Source organism: Cebus imitator, unplaced genomic scaffold, assembly GCF_001604975.1.
Source record: "Cebus imitator isolate Cc_AM_T3 unplaced genomic scaffold, Cebus_imitator-1.0 Scaffold30, whole genome shotgun sequence".
NCBI lineage: Eukaryota > Metazoa > Chordata > Mammalia > Primates > Cebidae > Cebus > Cebus imitator.
In genome coordinates this window covers 239,940-262,464 of record NW_016107345.1, presented here as the reverse complement: position 1 = coordinate 262,464, position 22,525 = coordinate 239,940, and the positions used below count along the sequence as shown (strand labels likewise).

Sequence of the window (22,525 nt, the reverse complement as noted above, 5' to 3'; positions counted from 1 at the left end):
TGGTCTCGATCTCTTGACCTCGTGATCCACCCGCCTCGGCCTCCCAAAGTGCTGGGATTACAGGCGTGAGCCACCGCGCCCGGCCACACCTAGCTAATTTTTATGTTTTTAGTAGAGACGGGGTTTCACCATGTTGGCCAGGATGGTCTCGATCTCTTGACCTTGAGATCTGCCTGCCTCAGCCTCCCAAAGTACTGGGATTACAGGCATGAGCCCTTGTACCCAGCCTATAAACTACTTTTATTTGTATTCTTCACACAGTTTACCAAGTGAACATTCTTTTTGTTTTTTTGAGACAGACTCTTGTTCTGTCACCCAAGCTTGAGTGTAGTGGTGCAATCTTGGATCACTGCAGCCTCTGCCTCCCAGGTTCAAGTGATTCTGCTGCCTCAGCCTCCCGAGTAGCTGGGATTACAGGTGCTGTCCACCGTATCTGGCTAATTTTTGTATTTTTAGTAGAGATGGTCTTCAGTCATCTTACATTTTAACTCCATGGTGAAAATGTCCAGCTTCGATCATCTACTTATGGCTTGCCATTTATCCCCGCACCATTTATTGAAGAGGATTCTTTTCCCCACTGCTTGTTTTTGTTTCCATCATGTTGGTCAGGCTGCTCTTGAACTCTTGACCTCAAGTCATCCACCTACCTCAGCCTCCCAAAGTGCTAGGATTACAGGTGTGAGCCACCGTACTTGGCCGTGCTTTTGATACTGTTTTGCTATAGTATAGTATTTTGATAGTATTTTGTATTATACTGTTCTTTATGTAAGGCTACATCATAAATCAGCTTTTTCTTTTATACAGTGTAGACTTCATGATGAATTGAAAGTAGGAGACAGAGGTGACTGAGTAGCTCTTGGTACCATTATCACTGTGGTAGAAAGAACATGGATGATTATGATTAGTTAGCATCTAAGGTAGATTTTTGTTTGAGTTTGATTTGAGAGAGACTTGCACAGGTTTATAGCCTGCTAGAGAGGAAGATTTTTCCAATGCAGAGGAGCTAAGGAGCAACATCTCAGTACTTGGGAAGTGGGAGCAATATGGGACCAGGAGATTTGACTAGAAGGATTACCCCTTTATCTGGAGTTGAAGGGAATTAGATGATTTGTTCAGATGTAAATTCCCAGGGACTTGAGGATTTACTACAACTACTTTTAGTATCCTTTGTAACCCCTGTTACTTGAATATTTATCATGTTATAATAATCCATCTATGTTTAGAATAACCATTTTTTTCTTTTAGCTTTATTTTTTAAAAAAAGTTTCAAATCTACACAAAAGTAGAATAGTATAATGAACCTCCATGAACCCATCATCCAGCCTCAGCAGTTATTCTGATAACTTTAATATTTTTTTAGCTTCTAATCATTTAAAAATATTTAACTGTCTAATCCATCTGTGTTTATTTTCCTGGAATTAAATGAAAGAATACTATTTATTATGTAAGTCTTCCTTTTTAAAATTATATTATGATGTGTCTGGCCTACTAACCTACAGTTTTATTTATGCCAGCACAATATAGTTGTAATTATTTTAATAGGTTTTTTTTTTTGAGATGGAGTCTCTCTCTGCCGCCCAGGCTAAAGTGCAGTGTCGTGATCTCGGCTCTGCCTCCCAGGTTCAAGCGATTCTCCTGCCTCAGCCTCCTGAGTAGCTGAGACTACAGGCTCATGCCACCATGCCCGGCTATTTTTCTGTATTTTTGGTAGAGACAGGGTTTCACTGTATTGGGCAGGATAGTCTTGATCTCCTGACCTCGTGGTCTGCCTGCCTTGGCCTCCCAAAGTACTGGGATTACAGGAGTGAGCCACAGTGCCCAGCCTATTTTAATAGGTTTTAAACTAATTATTATAAATATTTATAATTAAAATTGCTGATTATATCAGTATTTAAACTTTTATATTACTGTTTTAATATCTATAGATGAAAAGCATATGGATATTCTTGGGTGTTTATTTTCCTTTTCAAAAATTGTGGTGGTAACTCTTAACTAGCCAAAAAAGCTTTTATTGATAAGCTTTTGAAAAATGAAAGATAAACCTAAACAATTCCACATATGTATTTATTTAGTAAATATTTATTGAGTAATCTTGTGTGCTAATATCACATCTGAATAAAGTGGTATAAGAAATTTTGACCTTAAAAGTAAATCACTGGGTTGATTTCTGTGTTTTACTACTGTTTTTAGCTTTACTTTGCCCTGACTTTTAAATTGGTGATAATTAGGTCATGCATTTTTAAAAACTGCAAATGAGCAAAATTGCCTAGGACATTTTACACATGCCTTGCATGACTGTGGACCCGGCCTTTAGGGAAAAACAAAGGATAATCATAGATATGGATAGAATCTTTTGTTAGCTCTTGGGTTAGTGTGAGTCTGACAAATCCGTAAATTACTTAGATGTAGAAATAAACTTTGGAGCTATCACATCCATTCATTCTTTTCTACATATAGAAAAGAGTAAGACAAGACCTCAAGTAAATGAAGTCAGTAGGTAAGCATATGATAGTATGCTTGTACTTATTGTCTTGGTTTCTTTAGACCTGTTTAAACCATTGAGCACCCTGGCATTTGGACCAATACGTGATTTTATAGCTTGTTTACTTAGCAAGTGAAAAACAGATTAGACTAACTGCACTTTAGTGATCAATATAGTGGTTAATTACAGTCTAGTGGTTCTGTAGATAAATAGGCTTTGAAAACTTGGCATGCTTCTTCTTCCAGTATGTTCCTTCCTTCTCCGAGATAGAGATGTTTTTAGTGTAGAAACAAATTTAAAAAAAGAGGAATGTTTTTAGTGGTATAGTATTAATGATTTTGTATTTGTTTTTGTCTGCTTCATTACAGGTTCATGTCAGGGCTGGTCTTTTTCATGGTACTGAGCTCCTGTGTAAAACAGTCGTAAGCTCTGAGGTATCAGGGAAAAATGATCATATTTGGAATGAACCACTGGAATTTGATATCAATACTTGTGACTTACCAAGAATGGCTCGATTATGTTTTGCTGTTTATGCAGTTTTGGATAAAGCAAAAACAAAGAAATCAACGAAAACTATTAACCCCTCTAAATATCAGACCATCAGGAAAGCTGGAAAAGTGGTAATGATTTTCTAACTTCTGACGATTGTTTTATATAATGGAATAATTTTAAAACTGTTTGAAATAATTGCGTAATGTAAGTTAAATTATATTAGGTAACTTTGATCCTTAAGAACTGATTTTAAGAAGGTAAGAAATTTCCATGTTTATGTCTTTATGTTCATGCATTTATGTTTATGTTCATGTAATCTTGCTCCTTCTAACGTGCATTTTTTTTGCAGATTTATTTTATAAGTGTTTTATTACATATGTAATAAGAAGATATAAAGAATGGTGGTATTTGAAAAATTTACAGTTCTGCATTCTTTCAACTGAAATTTCATGTGACAGATATGTTTTAGAATTCAGAATTTTGTGCATTTTAGAAAGATAATTGATTGTAACTGACTCAACATCTTGTCGGGTCTGGGGCATAAATGTATCATCAAGCATGTTAATATTTGGAGTGAAATATGTGAATATTCACACTAAATGTGACCGTCGTTAGCTTTTTGCCATCTCTGGCCACTTACTGTCACATGAACTATGAACAAACCTTCAGTTTTCAGAGCTTCTCAGATGTTGAAATTATGGATATAAGAGAATGGACCTGTTGTCATACTCTCATCTTCCATGTTGTCAGTCAAGTGTTTCACTTTTTTCTTGGTTTTTTGAAAACTTTTTGGCAGAGATAGGGTCATTATTTTATATATTTTTAAAACCTGGTTACTATTTTTTTTTTGGGGACGGAGTTTCGCTCTTGTTACCCAGGCTGGAGTGCAATGGCGCGATCTCGGCTCACCGCAACCTCCGCCTCCTGGGTTCAGGCAATTCTCCTGCCTCAGCCTCCTGAGTAGCTGGGATTACAGGCACGCACCACCATGCCCAGCTAATTTTTTGCATTTTTAGTAGAGACGGGGTTTCACCGTGCTGACCAGGATGGTCTCGATCTCTTGACCTCGTGATCCACCCGCCTCGGCCTCCCAAAGTGCTGGGATTACAGGCTTGAGCCACCGCGCCCGGCCACTATTTTATTTATATGAATTTGTGTTCTTTTATTCTTAACATGGGAATATAAGCATTTCCTCTAGTTATCATCATATAGTCTTCTAAACATAATTTTTGGGCTGGATGCAGTGGCTCATGCCTGTAATCCCAACATTTTGGGAGGCCGAGGTGGGAGAATGGCTTGAGGACAAGAGTTTAAGACCAATCTCGGTAACATAGTGAGATCCTGTCTCCAAAAAAATAAAAAACAGAACCCTAAAAATAACTTTTAATGACTAAAAAGTCATAGAAGAGTTAGTTCCTTAGTAATTTTTCTGTCCCTGATACAGAATTATCCTTAAAGTGTTTGACTTTTTATAAGGCTTTTGATATAGCTGTTATGTATGTAGTTATACTGTAGTTAAAAAAAAAAAAAAAAAGTCCTATCGGCTCAATGGCTCCTTTTTAAAGATGTATGTCTCTAGGTTTATATATTTATTATATATACGTAGTATATATTATATATACCTGCTGCCAGGTATATATAATAAATATATTTATTATATATACCTGTGCTGCCAGGTGTGTATAATAAATATATATACCTGGAGACATTATCTCTAGGTATATATATAATAGATATAATAAATATATATACATAATATAAATATATATATATATTATATACCTAGAGACATTATCTCCTTCCACACTGAGATTTATGTAGGCTGAAAGCTCTTAAAACACATATCCTGATATTATACATATTTTCTTGGATTATTAAAAATTCCTCATTTTGGTCAGGCATGATGGCTCATATATGACCTGTAATTCCAGCACTTTGGGAGGCTGAGGTGGGTGAATCACCTGAAGTCAGGAGTTTGAGACCAGCCTGGCCAACATGACAAAACCCTGTCTCTGATTAAAATATAAAAATTAGCCAGATGTGGTGGCGGGTGCCTGTCATTCTAGCTACTTGGGAGACTGAAGCAAGAGAATCTCTTGAACCTGGGAGGCGGAGAATGCAGTGAACCGAGATCATGTCACCACACTCCAGCCCAGGTGACAGAGTGAGACTGTCTTAAAAAAACAAAAAAACTCATTTTCACAAAGCTGTATAGTACATGTTCCATTTTGTTCATATACTATTTTATTACGAAACATTAATTGGGTTTTAAGGTTCTTCTTAAACGTAATAAAAATATTGAACATTTTTCTATGTATATCTTGTTCTCATTTTAGAAGATTATTTTGGAAATCATCTAGAACTAACATTATTTAAACAAAGGGCATATGCATGTTTATATCTTAAAGTTCATTATTAGCATATTTATGCAATGGTATCTTTTTGAACAGCATTATCCTGTAGCCTGGGTAAATACGATGGTTTTTGACTTTAAAGGACAATTGAGAACTGGAGACATAATATTACATAGTTGGTCTTCATTTCCAGGTAAGATTTACATCCTTATCCTTAGTGTTAAACAATAACTTTTGGCATGTGGACTAGTTAATATTTCTTTATGAATCACCATTCTCTCAATTTAGTAAATAAGACTATTATTTTGTATTGTTATTTATTTTAAAACAGATTTACAAAAATTATTTTAATGTTATTAAATGATTTGTTTCTGAGTAGATTACAAAATATTTTTGGTTTAAAATTGGCCTATGTTTTATTATTTATTATTTACTTTTGTAGAGACAAGGTCTACTATATTGCCAAGGCTAGTCTCAGAACTTCTGGCCTCAAGCAGTCATCCCAAAGTGTTAGGATTACAGGCATGAGCCACTGTGCCTGGCCTGTATTTTAAAAGGTTATTTTAACAAGTTAGTACTTTAAACCTACTTCTAAAAATAATGTACCACTATTTTGCCAATAACAAGTTAATATTAACAAATTATTCATTTAGCTCATTACAGATTGTCTGGCCGTGGTATATAACTTTTAAGTTTTGTGATGGGTAGCTTTGTCTTTAAATCTTATGCATCTCCATATTTAGGAATGAAATAGTCTAAACATCTGACTCCTTGAGTTGTGCTGCCAGGCACACAGTGGGGAATTATTTCTGAATATATTTCTTATTTTAATGAATGTGTGTTGCTTTCAGCTTTGTTTTTTTTGTTCGTTTTGTTTTGTTTTGTTTTGTTTTGTTTTGTTTTTGAGAAATTCTCCTAAGGAATAGTGTCTTTATAATAACCTTTGTTGCTCCTAATTGTGCTAACTTTCTTCACTAGTAGAAGGAACATTCTGTAAAGTGGGAGAAATAATAAAAGCACTTTTTCTTTAGGGCTTTAGCCTGAAATTTGAGGTAAGTGGAGCACCTTCCACATGCCTTTAGTTCTCAAATACTACTCAAAATATCAAATGAGGTAGATGGTTTTATTTCTGTTTTTACAGATAGCAAAGAGAAGCTCAGAGAAAATAAGTTAGTCTTACATAGTTGGTTCAAACATAATATTTGAATGAAAGACTATTCAAATCTTTCCATTGGTCTATACTGCTTTCCCAAATGTTGGAAGTTGTAGTGTAAATCTTGCATTATAATAGTGATTTTCGTTTTCTTTTTTCTGTCTTTATAGTTTGTTAATGTATCTAGTAAAGTGGTGAACTAATTTGAATTCAAATTTTTTAATTAATGGCTTTGTAAGTAACATTTGAAAACGTTCATGTATTAGCAGTTGTCACCTGAGAAATTATTTTTAGATAATCATTTTTACTGACATATTTATAAACTCTTAGCAGTCTAATGTGTGTGTGTGTGTGTGTGTCCCCATATTCTTCTATTCTCTCCAGCATGTACCTCTAATAATTTTCACTAATTATGTTATTCCCCAAATGTAGGAGAGCTGTGTATATTTGATGTATTTGTTTTTGTTTGTTTGTTTGACTCAGGATTTCACTCTGTCACCCATGCCGGAGTGTAGTGACTTGAACACAGTTCACTGTAGCCTCGACCTCCTGGGCTGAAGTGAGCCTCCCGCCTCAGCCCTCAAGTAGCTGTGCCTACAGGTGCATGCCACCACACCCGGCTAATTTTTTTTTTTTTTGTATTTTTTGTAGAGTTGGGGTTTCGTCATGTTGCCCAGGGCTGTCTCGAACGCCTGAGCTCCAGTGATTTTCACCTCTGTGACACCGCAAGGTGCTAGGATTATAGGCATGAGCCACTGCTCCCAGCCTATTTGACATATTTCTTATGGGGGACTAAACTTTCACAATGCAAGAAAATACATCAGCAAAATACTATACTTTCTTGAAAATCTTAACTTCGACTCACAGAATCACCAATCAACTTGACAAGTATTTTTAGTAAAAATTACTATTTTTGCTGGCATTAACTTGGCATAATACTGTGAATCTAACCTCATCTCTAAGAAAATGTATGATGAAAAATAGTAAATGAACACAATTAGTTCTGCATGTGTCAACTCTAGAACTGTCACATTTAACCCAGTAGGGGCAAACAATAAGCAAAGGAACTACAAATAATCTATCATCTAGAGTCCCTAGGTCATGATTACAAGGTATATAATCACATTTATTTATTTTTTTCCTAACTTTCCAGAATTCTTTATATGTGCACTAGGAAATATAAACTTGTCTTTCTCCCTATACTTACAGCACATTCTGCATAATATTCTGCTCCTTGCTTTATTCACCATATCTATCTACATAGAGAACTGTTTTTTCCTTCCATGTCTGGACTGTCAGATAAATTTTTTTTTTTTAAGCAGAGTTGTGTTCTGATAATTCAAACAGTGCTACTATAATGAATAACCTTGCTATGTACAGGTGTATATCTAAGATAAATTCCTTAGAGGTGGGTTTATTGAGTCAAAGAATAGATAAATTTATAATTCTTAGAATTACAAATTGCTCCCCAAGAGAGTGTATCAATTTTTACTCTCTATATGTATTATATCTGAATGCCTTTTGGCCAGATATGGTGGCTCACATGTGTAATCTCATTGCTTTGGGAGACTGAGGCAGGAGGATCACTTGAGGTCAGGAGATTGAGACCGGCCTGGACAACACAGTGAGACTCTGTCTCCCTATACACACAGAAAAAGAATGCCTTGTTTTCTGATCTCTTTTAAACAAGGTTAAAGGATTACCTCTACATTTGGGGCTAATAAGTACTAAAATACTAAATTTGACTTCAGTTAGATTACATTTGCTAGGGCAAAAGAATAATAGTACTAGAGAGCAGAAGTATGAGACTACGTGACTGTTAATTGCTGAGAAATCATTTCTAGAGGTGTATAAATTATAAGAATTGAGCCAGGTGCAGTGGTGTGTGTACTTGTAGTCCCAGTTACTCAGGAGCCTGAGACAGGAGGATCAGCCAGGAGTTTGCATCTAACCTGGGCAATATAGCAAGACCCTGTTTCTAAAAAACAATAAGATAAAAAAAGACTTGCCTCCATCCAGGTGAAAATTGAGTCTAGGCTGTGTGTGATTGCTCACACCTATAAGTACTGCAGTTAGGGAGGCTGAGTTGGGTGGATCTCTTGAGCTCAGGAGTTCAAGAGTTCAGCCTGGGCAGCATGGCAAAACCCTGTCTCTACTAAAAGTTAAAAAATTAGTCGGGCATGGTGGCATGCTCCTGTGGTCCTAGCTACTCAGGAGGCTGAGGTGGGAGGATCACTTGAGCCTGGGAGGTGGAGGTTGCAGTGAGCCGAGATCACACCACTGCACTCCAACCTGAGTGACAGAGACCCTGTCTCAAAAAAAGAAAAAGAAAATTGAGTCTGTGAGATGAGAAAATATTTTAAAAAATGAGCAAAGAATTAAGGAACTAAAACTTGTAAAGATTTTCCAGCTTTAGGAGACAATTATGAATGTGCCTACTTTATGGACATTAGACCAAAACAGAATAGATCTGACCTTTTTTTTTTCTTAGGATGTACAGAGAGAACAACTGTACTACAGTCAGTATGAGAAAAGAAAAATCACTTTGGAGAGGGGAGATCTTAGATTGTGCTCCTACTTTCTCATCATGAGTTTCTTATCTGTGAAATAAAAAACTTATATAATGTGAACTCTAGGGTTTTCTAACTATACTGAAATTCTAAAATCCCACACACAATTCTGTGAATGGACCATATTTAGGGTGGTGGAAAAGGAAAAGGAAGGAGTACCTTGAAAAAAGAAACAATTGGTGAGGTAAAAGAAGTGCCACTTAATGGTGTATTCCAGAGACTACCAGAAAAGGTATTTGTGTCAGCAGTTACAGGATAATAAAGAGCATTATCATTAGATTTGATAAGAAGAATGTCATTGATGACTTAAAATACAAATTTGGTTATTGTGACAACCATGAAAACCAGGATTACATGTAAGAAGTCCATATGTAGTGATGAGATTACAGTTTCTATGGGCCACATAGTTTTGATGGAGGGAGAGCAGTTCCAATTAAAGTCTTTTCAAGATTGAGAACTAAATTTGAATTAAGAGGTAAAGTAACCATTCAGTTTTGTTAACTTTCCCAATTTTTAAAGATATATGCAGACTCATACTGAAATTTTGTTCCAAGCATTAACAGAAAATTAGAGGCTTACTGATATAATTGTCTGTCACACTTCCATAGTTGACACACTTCTAAGGTAATTTTCATGGGAGGAGATCCATTGCAGCTTTTTTTTTAAGCTTAGTTTTAAAGACTTTTTTTTAAGAATCAAAATTATTTGCATGTTTTAGATGAACTTGAAGAAATGTTGAATCCAATGGGAACTGTTCAGACAAATCCATATACTGAAAATGCAACAGCTTTGCATATTAAATTTCCAGAGAATAAAAAACAGCCTTATTATTACCCTCCCTTCGATAAGGTAAGCTAATTATATAAAGGGCCACTACGCATGAAATAATTGAATGACTACTTGCTGGCTCTATCTGTGTATAGTTTAAGCTCTATCAGTCTCTTTCAAAACTTCCCATACAGTGCCAGCTTTGTTGAGTGGGAAGACCATGGAGTAGGGAGCCCTCTTAACTCTGTTAGTTTTGGCTTTATCACTGACTAAGAAAGAAAAGGCACCTCTGGAGTTCAGGTTTCCTATTTAGAAAATGAAGAAGTCCTAATTGTTCTGAGATATTTTTGAATATCTCAGGCCCCCTAAAAGGACTATAAATATATTCATATGTAACTCTGAATATATAAAATGTTCAATGAAACATTCCCTGCATGTTGTTTCAGATATTAAAGGTCTAATCACTGCTGTGTTAGAACTGATATTCAGAGAACAATTGATTTTTGTTGAAGATTTCTATTAGTGAGACTTCCTTTTATGTAGTTATTTTATAGAATCTATAGTAAGGACTTCATTTCTAAATATATTTCTTTAATTTACATACTGCATGTCTTGGGGATAAGGAGATTATCTAATGAGGGCTAAATATAGGGCTATGGTAATTTACATGCTAAGTGAGCTGATCTGTCATATATTTTATCTTCAGGTTTGGCATGGTGTTTTTTGTTGTAAAAAATGAGGTGTCTCTCTATCGTCCAGGCTGGAGTGCAGTGGCACAATTATTGAGCTTCAAATTCCTAGCTTAAAGCAATTATCCTGCCTCAGCCACCCAAGTGCTGGGATTACAAGTGTGAGCCACTGCACCTGGTAGTGTTGATTTTTATGAGGAAGTCTTTGAACAAATTCTCAGAAAATAGGAGCCAGGCACCGTGGCTCAGGCCTGTGATCCTATCAACTTGGGAGTCTGAGCCAGGAGGATCACTTGAGACTAGGAGTTCAAGATAGCCTGGACAACTTAGAGAAGCCCCTGTCTGTACAAAAATTTAGAAATTAGCTGGGTGTGTTGGCTTGTGCCTATAGTCCTAGCTGCTCTGGAGGCTGAGATGGGAGGACCAGTTGAGCCCAGGAATCTGAGACTGCAGTGACCTATGGTCATGCCACTGTACACCAGCCTGGGCAACAGAGAGAGACCCTGTCTCGGGGGGGAAAAATGTTCAGAGAATAAACTGGTAGTTTATTTAATTTCCTAAGTCCATTTGAGAACAAACTACCTTTAAAGATTGATATACTTTATAAATACTTAATCTACCTATACATGTAAAGTATTATGCAAATTAAATTTATGTAACTCACTGTTTCTTCATTTTCATTTTAATTGAATTTTATCCATCTAAGGAGTAATTTTTTCAAGTTTTTAAAACGTGTTTTGCTGAACAATAATTTAAAACCAAATTAAATTTTGTGCTTATTATAATATAAATTTCAATATGGCAAGAACCATATACCTTAGTATACACTGAGTAGAAAAAGCTACATTTTGACTCATCCAATATATTTATGTAGTGTCTTTAGTTATTCCTTTGATAGAAATGTATCCATAAGCCATAGCTGCTCATGATACATTTAATAGTACTAGCTGTGACTATTATCATGTTCAGCTAGATGTGTGTTCAACAGTTATAGGCTCTTTTGGCTCAAATGAGATGCTTTTTGAAGCACTTTTACAGATACAGACTTCTGTATTTGTAAATAGAATATCTTTAATAGAATATTTCAAGAGAAGTTTTATTTCACCATTGCTCCAGTCATCTGCAAATGGTCATTAAACTTTTCTTGTCTTTTTAATCCCTTGGAGAGTGAAGAGTATCAATTTGGGATAGAGATTTTAGTCTTTAAATATATATAAGCCAAGGACAGTAGTCTTTAGTCTCATCTACTTAAGGAGGCTGAGGTGGAAGAATTGCCTCAGCCCAGGAGTTCAAGTCCAGCTTGGGCAACGTAGATCCCATCTCAAAAACAAACAAAAAATGTGTAAATATGTATATTCTTATTGATTTCCTTTAATTATACAAGTTAGATATGGTTATTATAATATAAATAATACAGAAGTAAAAAGTGAAAGCTTCCCTAAGTCCTGTTCTTTTTATTTAATATAGTGCTTGTTATAATAATTTGTGTTATGTTTTGCTTTTCAGGTTAATTTTATGGTTATTGATTAATTTAAATAACCATAATCTTATTTTATTCTGACAACCCTATGTAATAGGATAGGAATTATAACACTGAAATCTTTTTATTTTTATTTATTCTATTTTAGTTTACTTTTTTTTTTTTTTTTAATAGAGATGAGGGCTCACCATGTTGCCAGGCTGGTCTTGAATTCCTGGGCTTAGGTGATCTTCCTTCCTTGGTCTCCCACAGTGCTGGGAGTAAAGGTGGGGGCCACCACACCCAGCTGATCTAATTATTTACTTATTGATCTTCCTCCTGGGCAAGTGGGTTTCTGTCTTAGCAAAATGAGCCCCCCCCTTTGAACTTAATGAATTTTAACATATTTTTAGACTTTTCCCTTGTCATTACTTCAATTTTTGGTGTCTTAATTGAAGGAAAAAAAAAAAAACATAATGACAAAAGTTTATTCTACAATTTAGTAACTCTTACATGTTTTTGCATTTCCCTTGCTAGAATACATTTACTTATATTTCAAAAAAACTTTGACATATATATGCTAGTTGCTACTTATTTTATCTACAGACAATTTTAGTGCCTCCTAGGAGTCATAATCCCCTATAGCAATACCGTCGTTTCCCTGTTGTCAAGAGTTTAAAGCACTGGGGAAGCGTGATTTTGCTTTTAAAATTCATATTTCTGTTATAAAGCATAGCAATGCTAGATCTTATGTCATCTAAGTACAAGTTAGTCATTTACACTTAAAATTCCACAAATATGAGAGCCAAAATTTATTTTTTTCAATTTTTTTAAACAGATTATTGAAAAGGCAGCTGAGATTGCAAGCAGTGATAGTGCTAATGTGTCAGTAAGTATCAAGACGTTTTAAATGGCCCTTTTTTATGGAGTTGTGCAAATTATTAGGTAATGAACTCATAGGAATGAACTCACAGAAGACCATAACTCATATGCAAGAACAGTTTGTGAGTGTGGGTAAGTATACACATATTAGTGTTTCGTTAAATGGCAGCACAATTTGTGGGTGATCTCCATTCAGTGGGCAAACCCTTTTCTGATAGAAGTATAGGTTTAGCAGGTAATCTATAAGGGATGCTTTGGCACCTCGTAGATTAACAATGCTGTCATAGTGAATATTACTTAGTTGAATGAGGAGGCTGTATTTCTCTCATGTAACAAAGAGATTTAGTAATAAGCACATGCATCATCAAGCAGGGCACCCAAATTTCTTCTATCTTTGTGCTGTGCCATATTTAATATGTATTTTCTATTTCATAGTTTAATATTACTGCTTCAGCTTCCTTCTTTACTATATTCCAGCCAGCAGGAATAGGAAAAGGAATAGTAGTGGTTACATCCCATTCTTATTTAGGATACTATTAATATGTATCATTTTGGCTCACACGTCATTGGCCAGATCTTACTGTCCGTACCTAAATACACGTGCATCTGAGAGGTGCAGTCTTTAGCGAGGCCATCAGTCATGTGCTTGGCTAAGAATAAGAGATTATAGCACTAAAGGAAGAAGTGGAGAATGGATATTGAGGGTCAAATAGTAGTCTCTGCCACATATACTATTCCCATTTGTTTCTACTCAGATACTATGCATAGATTACTTTGTTGACTTAGGTTGCTATATCTATCATCTCTCTCTCTCTATTTTCTCTCTGTCTCTCTCTCTCTCTCCATATATATAAATATATATACCATCTGTGCTTTTTTAATTTGATTTTTTGGCTCTTTCTAGTTTGACTTTGTTGAACTCTAATCTGATATTCTCTTGTCATCAGTTTCTAACTTTTAAGTCTATTTATAAAGCCATCTACCTGTAGCATGGCAGTGTTATAGAGACTAGGAGGCAAACTGGAGACAATGCGTATGTTTTTCCCATTCTCACAGAATCAAAGCACTATTAAATTTTGGCCAATTGGTGAAATGTCTGGCCTAGGTTTTCTGCTCCTTTGCCATTAAAGCTCTCATAATCTTTGCCTAGTTTCTCAAAGTGAGTCATCTGGTACTGCTTTCTTACTGGTGTTTTGTGGCTTAAATTTTATCTTTTGAATTTGAATGCTTGACCTCAGGAAAGAGGAACAGTTAGTGCCAGGCTCCTGGTCTTTAAAGTTTAAGGAAGGCTCTTGGGCCAGTTTGGGACCATAGTAGCCAAATTCTTCCTCCCTGTCTTTTTTTCCCAGAGTTTTGTGTTATTCAGATTTCTGGAGATAGTTTCAGATAATAATTTGTAAACACTGTGCAAATTTTAATAGCTTAAAATATATGTATGGCCTGATAAAAATTTGCATGGTCAATTGATGAGGCTGGTGTGATAGGATCATTGTATTTGACCGCTTTTTCTTGCTGAGCATGTAGACTTGAGAATGCCCTGGAACCTCTAAGAATTGAGAGTTTATTAAAAGAGTAAAATGTAAAATAAAAGTGGAAGCAATCTCAGAGACTTTTTAAACACATAATTTAAAAAAATGTGTGTGTATAAATTTAAAACACAAGAGAAGAACTTTAAAAAGAGAGAACTGCAAGAGCAGTTACCTTTAATGATACAAAACAAATTTCTTACAGGTGTTCATTTATCAGCTTATTAGGCAATTACTGAAACATAATTACAGTTTAAGCTTAGGAGATACAGTTACACAGGCAGGTGGTTCAAGTGCCTCTGTCTCATTACCCTTTATAAAACAATATTGCTCCATGAACCCCAAATAAGTGAGTGAATTTTTACTATTTCTACTATAAACTTGTACCTGACCTAAATCAGAGAGTTCCCTGCACACTGAGCATGCAAGTAATCTTGCCCAGGTCTGATATACTTTTAAAATTTGTTTTTTATTAGGCATAAAGTACAATTAATACATTGTGAGGATGGGTGTGATGGCTCACCCTTATAATTCCAGCACTTTGAGAGGCCAAGCTAGGAGGATTGCTTGAACTCAGGAGTTTACATAGTGAGACCCCATCTCTACAAAAAAAAAAAAAAAAAAAAAAAGAATTATTTGGGTGTGGTGGCATGTGCCTGTAGTCCCAGCTACTTGGGAGGTTGAGGTGGGAGGATGGCATGAGCCTGGGAAGCTGAGGCCGCTGTGGCAGAGTGAGACCCTGTCTCCTTAAAAGAAATTGGCCAGGCGTGGTGGCTCAAGCCTGTAATCTCAGCACTTTGGAAGGCCAAGGTGGGTGGATCACGAGTTCGGTCAGGAGTTTGAAACCAGCCTGACCAACATGGTGAAACCTCATCTCTACCAAAAATAAAAAAATTAGCCGGGTGTGGTGGCACGCACCTGTAATCCCAGCTACTCAGGAGGCTGAGCCAGGAGAATCACTTGAACCCGGGAGGCGGAGATTGCAATGAGCCAAGGTCGTGCCACTGCACTCCAGCCCGGGTTACAAAGCAAGACTCCATCTCAAACACAAAAGAATTTTAAACTAAATGAAAGTTTCTTTCTGTGACTCCCACCTACCTTCCTCTCCATAGGCTAACTGTAAACAGTTTAATTTGTAGCTATCAATACTAACTTTGTATGTAAATATCTTTCCCTTTAAAAACAATTGATACCTTTATATATCTGAGATCGCTTCCACTTTTATATATGTTCTACTACATTACTTTTTTTCATTTAATACACTTTGTGTATATTGTCATGTGAGTATGAATAGGTCTATTTCACTTTTAAAAATACCTTTCTAACATTCTATAGCATTAATTATTAGTATCTTGTAGTTAATAAAGGTGCAGAATCATCTTGATGAATATTTTGCTTATTTTCAATTTTTCTCCATTAAAACAGTTCTGCGATATCTATTTTGTACAGGCTTCTTTATATACATGTGTATTTTGTAGGATTCCTAGACGTGAAACTGTTAGATCTAAATATTTGTGCATGTTTAATGTAGATTCTGCCAAATTACATATCCTAAAATACTTAAAATTTATGCCACCATCTTACCTGTGGAAGAGTTCCTGTCTTTGCAATTCTGCCAACCCTTTTAATTATATATCAATCCAGTGAAACAAAAAAAATGGTGCCATGTAATTTTAACTTGTATTCCTTTATTAGTAGTCAGTTTGGGGATTATTTTTTGTTCTTTTTCTTTTCTTGTCTTTTTTAATTTCAAAAGCTAGTTTAAACTATTTCTGATTTTTTTTTCAGTGTCATCTTAGTTCTTCAGGAAATAAACAATCTTGCTTTTAAAGTGGACTTGCTTTCTTATTTTGGCAACTTTCTTTTGTTTTGATTTGTTTTCCTTAGATGTTTGATGAATCTTAGTTTAGCTCTTCTGTTTGAGACTCCCTGGTTATCTGCCTGTTCACTATAACAGGCCTTCAGTAACTGTAGGAATTAGGATCTCCTGCTTGTGGAAATTTCAGTACCTTCTGAGATCAGGTGGCTCCCTAGAGCTCAGTACCCATGCTCCTCACCTCAATCTGGGGCTGATGCCATTGCCAGCTCAGCTCAGCACAGACAGAGAATGGGGCATGCCTGGCCAAGGCATTTGCTCCACTTGCACATCCCTTAGTAATCCTCCTTAAGATTGCCCCTGGCTTTCTCCCACACCTTGTATCCTTGATTCTGATCTGGAGTTACCCCAGGATTGTGTGCACAACAACTCTTACTAATACATGGATCTTAGAAGATATGAACCCTGGTCCTGTCTGCTTTCTCTCAGTAAAGAATTTCCTTGTTAGGTACTTTTTTCTTGTTTTCTAGAGCTGTTATTGATTAGTATTTTTAAAAAGCTATGCCTTATACTTTATAGGCTTTTGGAAGAGAAGAATAAAGAGAACTATATTCTCATTACATTATTCATATGACTGCCAGGCAAATTAAGTTCCTTGATAAGATAATGGCAAGTTTACTTACTGAATTGTGTATACATATATGTACATATGTTAAACATACATATGTGTATCTATATATAATACATATACACACAGTTCATCAGGTGAACTTACCATCACCTTGTTAAGGCACTTAGCTTGCTTTTGGCATTAAAAATTGTTTTTAAGTTGTAGTAAAATACACATAACTTAAAACTTACCATCTTAACAATTTTTATTGTGTGTACCCGGTCTCCAGAACTTTTTCAGTCTTGCTAAATGGAAACACTTTTATCCGTTGAACAGCAACCCCTCACTGTCCCCCTCTCTCCAGCTCCTGGCACCCACCATTCTACTTTCTATCTCTATGAATTTGACTACTTTAGGTATTTCACACAAATGGAATCATGGTATTCATGTTCTTCTGACTAGCTTTCACTTGGTATAATGTTCTCAGGATTTATTCATGTAGTATGTGTCTGATTTTCCTTGCTTTTTAAAGCCAAATAATATTCCACTGTTTGTATATTCTACATTTTGCTATAAACATGGGCATAGAAATCCTTTTTTCTTTTTCTTTTTAGAAATGAAATCTCTCTGTATTGGCTAGGTTGGTCTTGAACTCCTGGCCTCAAGCAGTCCTCCTGCCTCAGCCTCCCAAAGAACGAGGATTACAGGTGTAAGCTATCATGTCCAGCCAGAAATACCTTTTGGGGATCCTACTTAATGTTCTTTTGGATATATACCCAGAAATGGAATTACTAGATCATATTTTAATTCAATTTTTAATTTTTTGAGGAACTGCTGTAGTGTTTTCTATAGTGGCTGCCACACTTTTACAGGAGCTGTGCCATTTTACATTTCCACACACAGTGCACAAAGATTCCAATTTATCCACGTCCTTATCAACACTTGTGATTTTCTGTTTTTTTGCTTGTTTGTTTGTTTTTTAGGACAGGGTCTCACTCTGTCTCTCAGGCTGGAGTATGGTGGTGCAGTCATGGCTCTCTGCGGCCTTGACCTCCCTGGGCTCAGGTGATCCTCCCACCTCAGCTTCCTAAGTAGCTGAGACCACAGGTGTGCACCACCTCACCCAGCTAATTTTTTTTTTTTTTTTTTTTTGAGACGGAGTTTCGCTCTTGTTACCCAGGCTTGAGTGCAATGGCGCGATCTCGGCTCACCGCAACCTCCGCCTCCTGGGTTCAGGCAATTCTCCTGCCTCAGCCTCCTGAGTAGCTGGGATTACAGGCATGCGCCACCATGCCCGGCTAATTTTTTGTATTTTTAGTAGAGACGGGGTTTCACCGTGTTGACCAGGATGGTCTTGATCTCTTGACCTCGTGATCCACCCACCTCGGCCTCCCAAAGTGCTGGGATTACAGGCTTGAGCCACCGCGCCCGGCCACCCAGCTAATTTTTGTATTTTTTGGTGGAGATGGGCTTTCACCATGTTACCCAGGGTAGTCTCAAACCCTTGGTCTCAAGCAGTTTGCCTGCCTTGGCTTCCCAAAGTATTAGCATTACAACTGCTAATACAAAGTATTAGCATGAGTAACTGCCCCTGGCCTGTTTTTGTTACTTTATATATGCCATTCTAATAGAGTAAAAAAAAAAAAAAGCAGGTTGCTGAGGATCCTGGGTCTGCAGACTCAGAAAAATACATTATTTGTGACTTATGATTATAGATTTGGCAGAGTCCTTTTGTTGTTTGTTTTTGAGGTAAGGTGTCACGCCGTCACCTAGGCTGGAGTACAATGACGTGATCATAGCTTACTGCTGTCTTGACCCCCCAGGGTTAAGTATTCCTCCTACCTTAGCCTCCTAGGTTGCTGGGACCACAGGCAAAGCCCACTACACCTTACTAATTTTTTGTAGGGACAGGGTCTCACTGTGTTGTCCAGGCTGCTCTTGACCTCCTGGGCTCTAGTGATTATCCTGCTTCAGCCTCCCAAAGTGCTGGGATTATAGGCATGAGCCACTGTGCTCAGCTGCATTGGTAGTTTTGGACCTTCTTATCCAGTGATTTTCAACCTGCAGCTTTTTTGCCCTCCCTGGGGGCATTTGGGCAATATCTGGAGATATTTTTGATTGTCACAACTCGGTGGAGTGTACAGCTAGCATCTTGTCACTGGAGGTCTGCAAAGCCGCTGAACACGCTACAATGCATGGGATGACACCCTTCTTTCCTCGGCAAAGTATTAGTAGCATGGAGTTAAGAAACTTTGCTCTAATCTGAAACACCTAAGTTATAAGTAAAGTTTATCTTGTCTTATTCGAAGTGTTTCTCTTTTTGCAGGGACCCAGGTACAAAATGGTAATGACAGGTTTTAGAGAATGCAGGTGATGACTTGACCTTTAGTCTATAGAAATTCTGGTCATCTACCTAGAATGTTTTCTTAGTAGAATGACTTGGAGGCCTTACAGCCTTGAATTTCAGGAAAAGGAAATAGCAAGCACTTTTTAAAAATAATTTCAAACTTCCTGAAAACTTATAAGACTACAGAGAGCTTTCATATACCCTTCACTTTCATATACCCTTTATAATAAATAAATTAAATGTTTTATGTGAGCATATTTTGACACTCGGGTTTCCCAACTGGTAACATTGTATATTTGTTTTATGATTCTCTGTGTGGTTTCTTTTTTCTGAATTGTTTGAAATTAAGTGACTTACATCATGCCCTTTTACCCCTTAATTCTTCAGTATTTCCTTAAAAATAAAAAAAAGGTATTTTTTACAAAATTAGCCAGGCATGGTGGCAGGTGCCTGTAATCCCAGCTACTCAGGAGGCTGAGGCAGAAGAATTGTTTGAAGCCAGGAGGCAAGGTTGCCGAGATCGCACCATTGCACTCCAGCCAGGGCAACAAGAGCGAAACTCCATCTCAAAAAAAAAAAAAAAAGCTTTTTTATACATAACCTGAGTATAGTCATGTAAGTCAGGAAAATAATACTGAGTCAGTTCTATCTAATCTACAGGTTTTATTCAAATTAAGTTGTGGATCCAACCTCTGGTTACTTGTTGCATTTCATTGCCAGGTATCTTTAGTTTCCTTCCATCTGAAACAGTTCTTCAGTCTTCTTCTTCTTCTTTTTTTAAATCCTTAATACTGACATTCTGAAGAATACAGACCAATTATTTTATAGAATGTTCCTCAGTTTGGATATGCATGATGTTTTGTCATGTTTAGGATCCCAGTTATGCATTTTAAGTATGACTATCAAAGAAGTAAAGGTGTAGTTTTCTTACTGCATTTTATCAGGAGGCAGTGTCGATTTTTACCACTACTCTAGATGTTAACTGTTATCCCTTGGTTAGTATGGTATCTGCTAGGTTTTCTACTATAAAGTTAATAAATAAATAAATGTTTTGTGAGGGAATATTTTGACACTAAGTAAATATTCTATTTCAGATTAAGCTGTCACCCACTTTTTTTTGCATTCACTAATACATAATACTTGAATCAATGTTACTGCAATGAGTTGCCCATTTTAAATCTTGCTTTTCCTTTTGGATTTATTAGTTGGCTTATAACGTAGAAGAGAGGCTTTTCTTCTACCTCATCTATTTATTTAATATATTTTTTAGAATTAGGGCCTTGCTGTGTTGCCCAGGCTGGAGTGCAGTGGTACAGACATAGCTCACTATAGCCTTGAACTCCTACCCCATCTGTCTCTTTCTTATTTCTTCCTTTTTTTTTAATTTATAGGAGATGGATATGTGATTTCTATTTTATTTAATGATTTATAATTAGTTACTGTCATTTATCTTAATGTTTAATTTATTCCAGATCTGGCTTATGGGAGCCCATGTAAGCGGTCCCCGTGTCTTTTTGCTTTGTTCCTGTCATTCTTTGAGCATTTCCTTCTTTCTGATACAACAGCATATTCCATGCTTATCTAGTACTTTCCCTACCCCAGCCTTGGAATCAACCACTTCTCCAAAGAGTTTTCATTTTTTATATTCAGTTTATTCCTTTTATTTGTGAAAAGTATGCAGGGATGTATAGATGGATGGATGGATGGATGGATGGATGGATGGGTGGATGGGTGGGTGGGTGGATGGATGGATTGACAAACAGATGGATGAAATGGATTGACAGGAACTCACTTTGTTGCCCAGACTGGAGTGCAGTGACATGATCATGGCTCACTGCAGCCTCGACTTCCTGAACTCAAGTGATCCTCCCACCTCAGCCTCCCAAGTAGCTGGAACTTACAAGCACATGCTGCTATACCCGACTATTTTTTTTAGTAGAACAGGGGTTTCACTTTGTTGCCCAGGCTGTTCTTGAACTCTTGGGCTCAGTAGCCTCCTAAAGTGCTGGGATTATAGGTGTGAGCCACCGCACCTGGCTTATGTAGTATCTAGGCCCTGAATATGCTTATTATTGACACTGTACATAACCCAAGTAGTGCTCTTTGAAGAATGCAGGAGCACAATTGCTTCCAGGCCCTTTTGTGAAACAGAGCTAGACAGTATATATTTGTTTACCTGCATATGTTTGGGAAAATAAATATACACAGAGATATATTTATTTATCTATTAAAGACCGTGAGTTCTTATCAATACCTCTAATATGGATCCATATGGATATTTTCTAGTCTTTGTCTTTTCATATTTTTTATTTCCTTTTCTAACAGTGAGAAATCTGGATTCCTGTTAACCTTGATATATTTACTTATTTGCTCAATCCCCTGTTTGTATTCAGTCTTCTAGTCTTATAACTGTCTTCTTAGTCTCTGCCTCATTATCCTTGACTGCTTTGTGTTGGTCAATTCTGTATGTCTGGGCAACACTTAATTAATTAACTCAACCATCTGTCCCCAGCAAGCACACTGTTAACATGCCATCTGCATCCCCACCCCTTGTGAAGATGACAGATGAGTCTGTGGCCTTCCATAGGGAAGGAAAAGGAACCATAGGTTTTTGTTTTTGTGTTTTCCCATGTGCTTATAGCAACGTGTTTTTGTTTTTTTTTTTAATTTTGGTCAGTAATCACTATTATATCATAATATGTGTGTTTGTGATTTTTAAAAAATCTAAACATAAAAACAGTAGAAAATATAGTTGTAATTTTTCATTGCTTTCTACCACTTTTAGCTTATTTTGGTACAAGCATTTGAACATGTATTTAAGTTCTTCAGTTATACTGTACAGTATAATTTTTCATTACTGATATTTTTGTTGTTTTATAGAAGAATCTAAGATTTTGGGTTTAGGCTTTTTGGTAGTTTTTACCTTGGCATTATTCAATGTTATGCTTTTCATACCTCAGTAAACAATAACAGTACAATTATGCAGCTCCACTGCTCTCCCCACTTAGCTTATTCCTAGGTCTTCAGGGTGTTTACACCTTGCAGCAGCCTGTAGAGGTCTAACTTCGATCTACCAAATTATACTCAGCCTGCTAGCTTTTGCTAGCTTTTTGAACATAACAGCTGTCTGTCTTTCTCTGACACTAACAATTCACACTCTGTGTTGTTTGCAATAACAGATTTGGGTAGGAGTTTTATTTTCAAATTCTGATGACATTTTTGGGTTTTTTTTGAGACAGAGTCTCCCTTCGTGGCCTAGGCTGGAGTGTAGTGGCATGATCGCAGCTCACTGTAACCTCTACCTGCCGGGTTCAAGCAAGTCTCTGCCTCAGCCTCCTGAGAGGCTGGGATTACAGGCGCCCACCACCACGTTCGGC

At 36.6% G+C, this 22,525-nt stretch overlaps 1 protein-coding gene across 4 annotated transcripts in view; it reads left to right on the top strand.

Annotated features, from left to right (window-relative positions):
* Positions 1–22,525, top strand: part of PIK3CB (phosphatidylinositol-4,5-bisphosphate 3-kinase catalytic subunit beta) — a 182,873-nt gene that overhangs the window by 118,053 nt on the left and 42,295 nt on the right. For all 4 annotated transcript variants that reach the window (XM_017523692.2, XM_017523694.2, XM_017523693.2 and 1 more), the window contains 4 exons: positions 2,851–3,102; positions 5,425–5,521; positions 9,770–9,900; positions 12,806–12,856. In XM_017523692.2, coding sequence (XP_017379181.1) covers positions 2,851–3,102; positions 5,425–5,521; positions 9,770–9,900; positions 12,806–12,856 — 531 coding nt within the window. The remainder of the gene's footprint in view (positions 1–2,850; positions 3,103–5,424; positions 5,522–9,769; positions 9,901–12,805; positions 12,857–22,525) is intronic.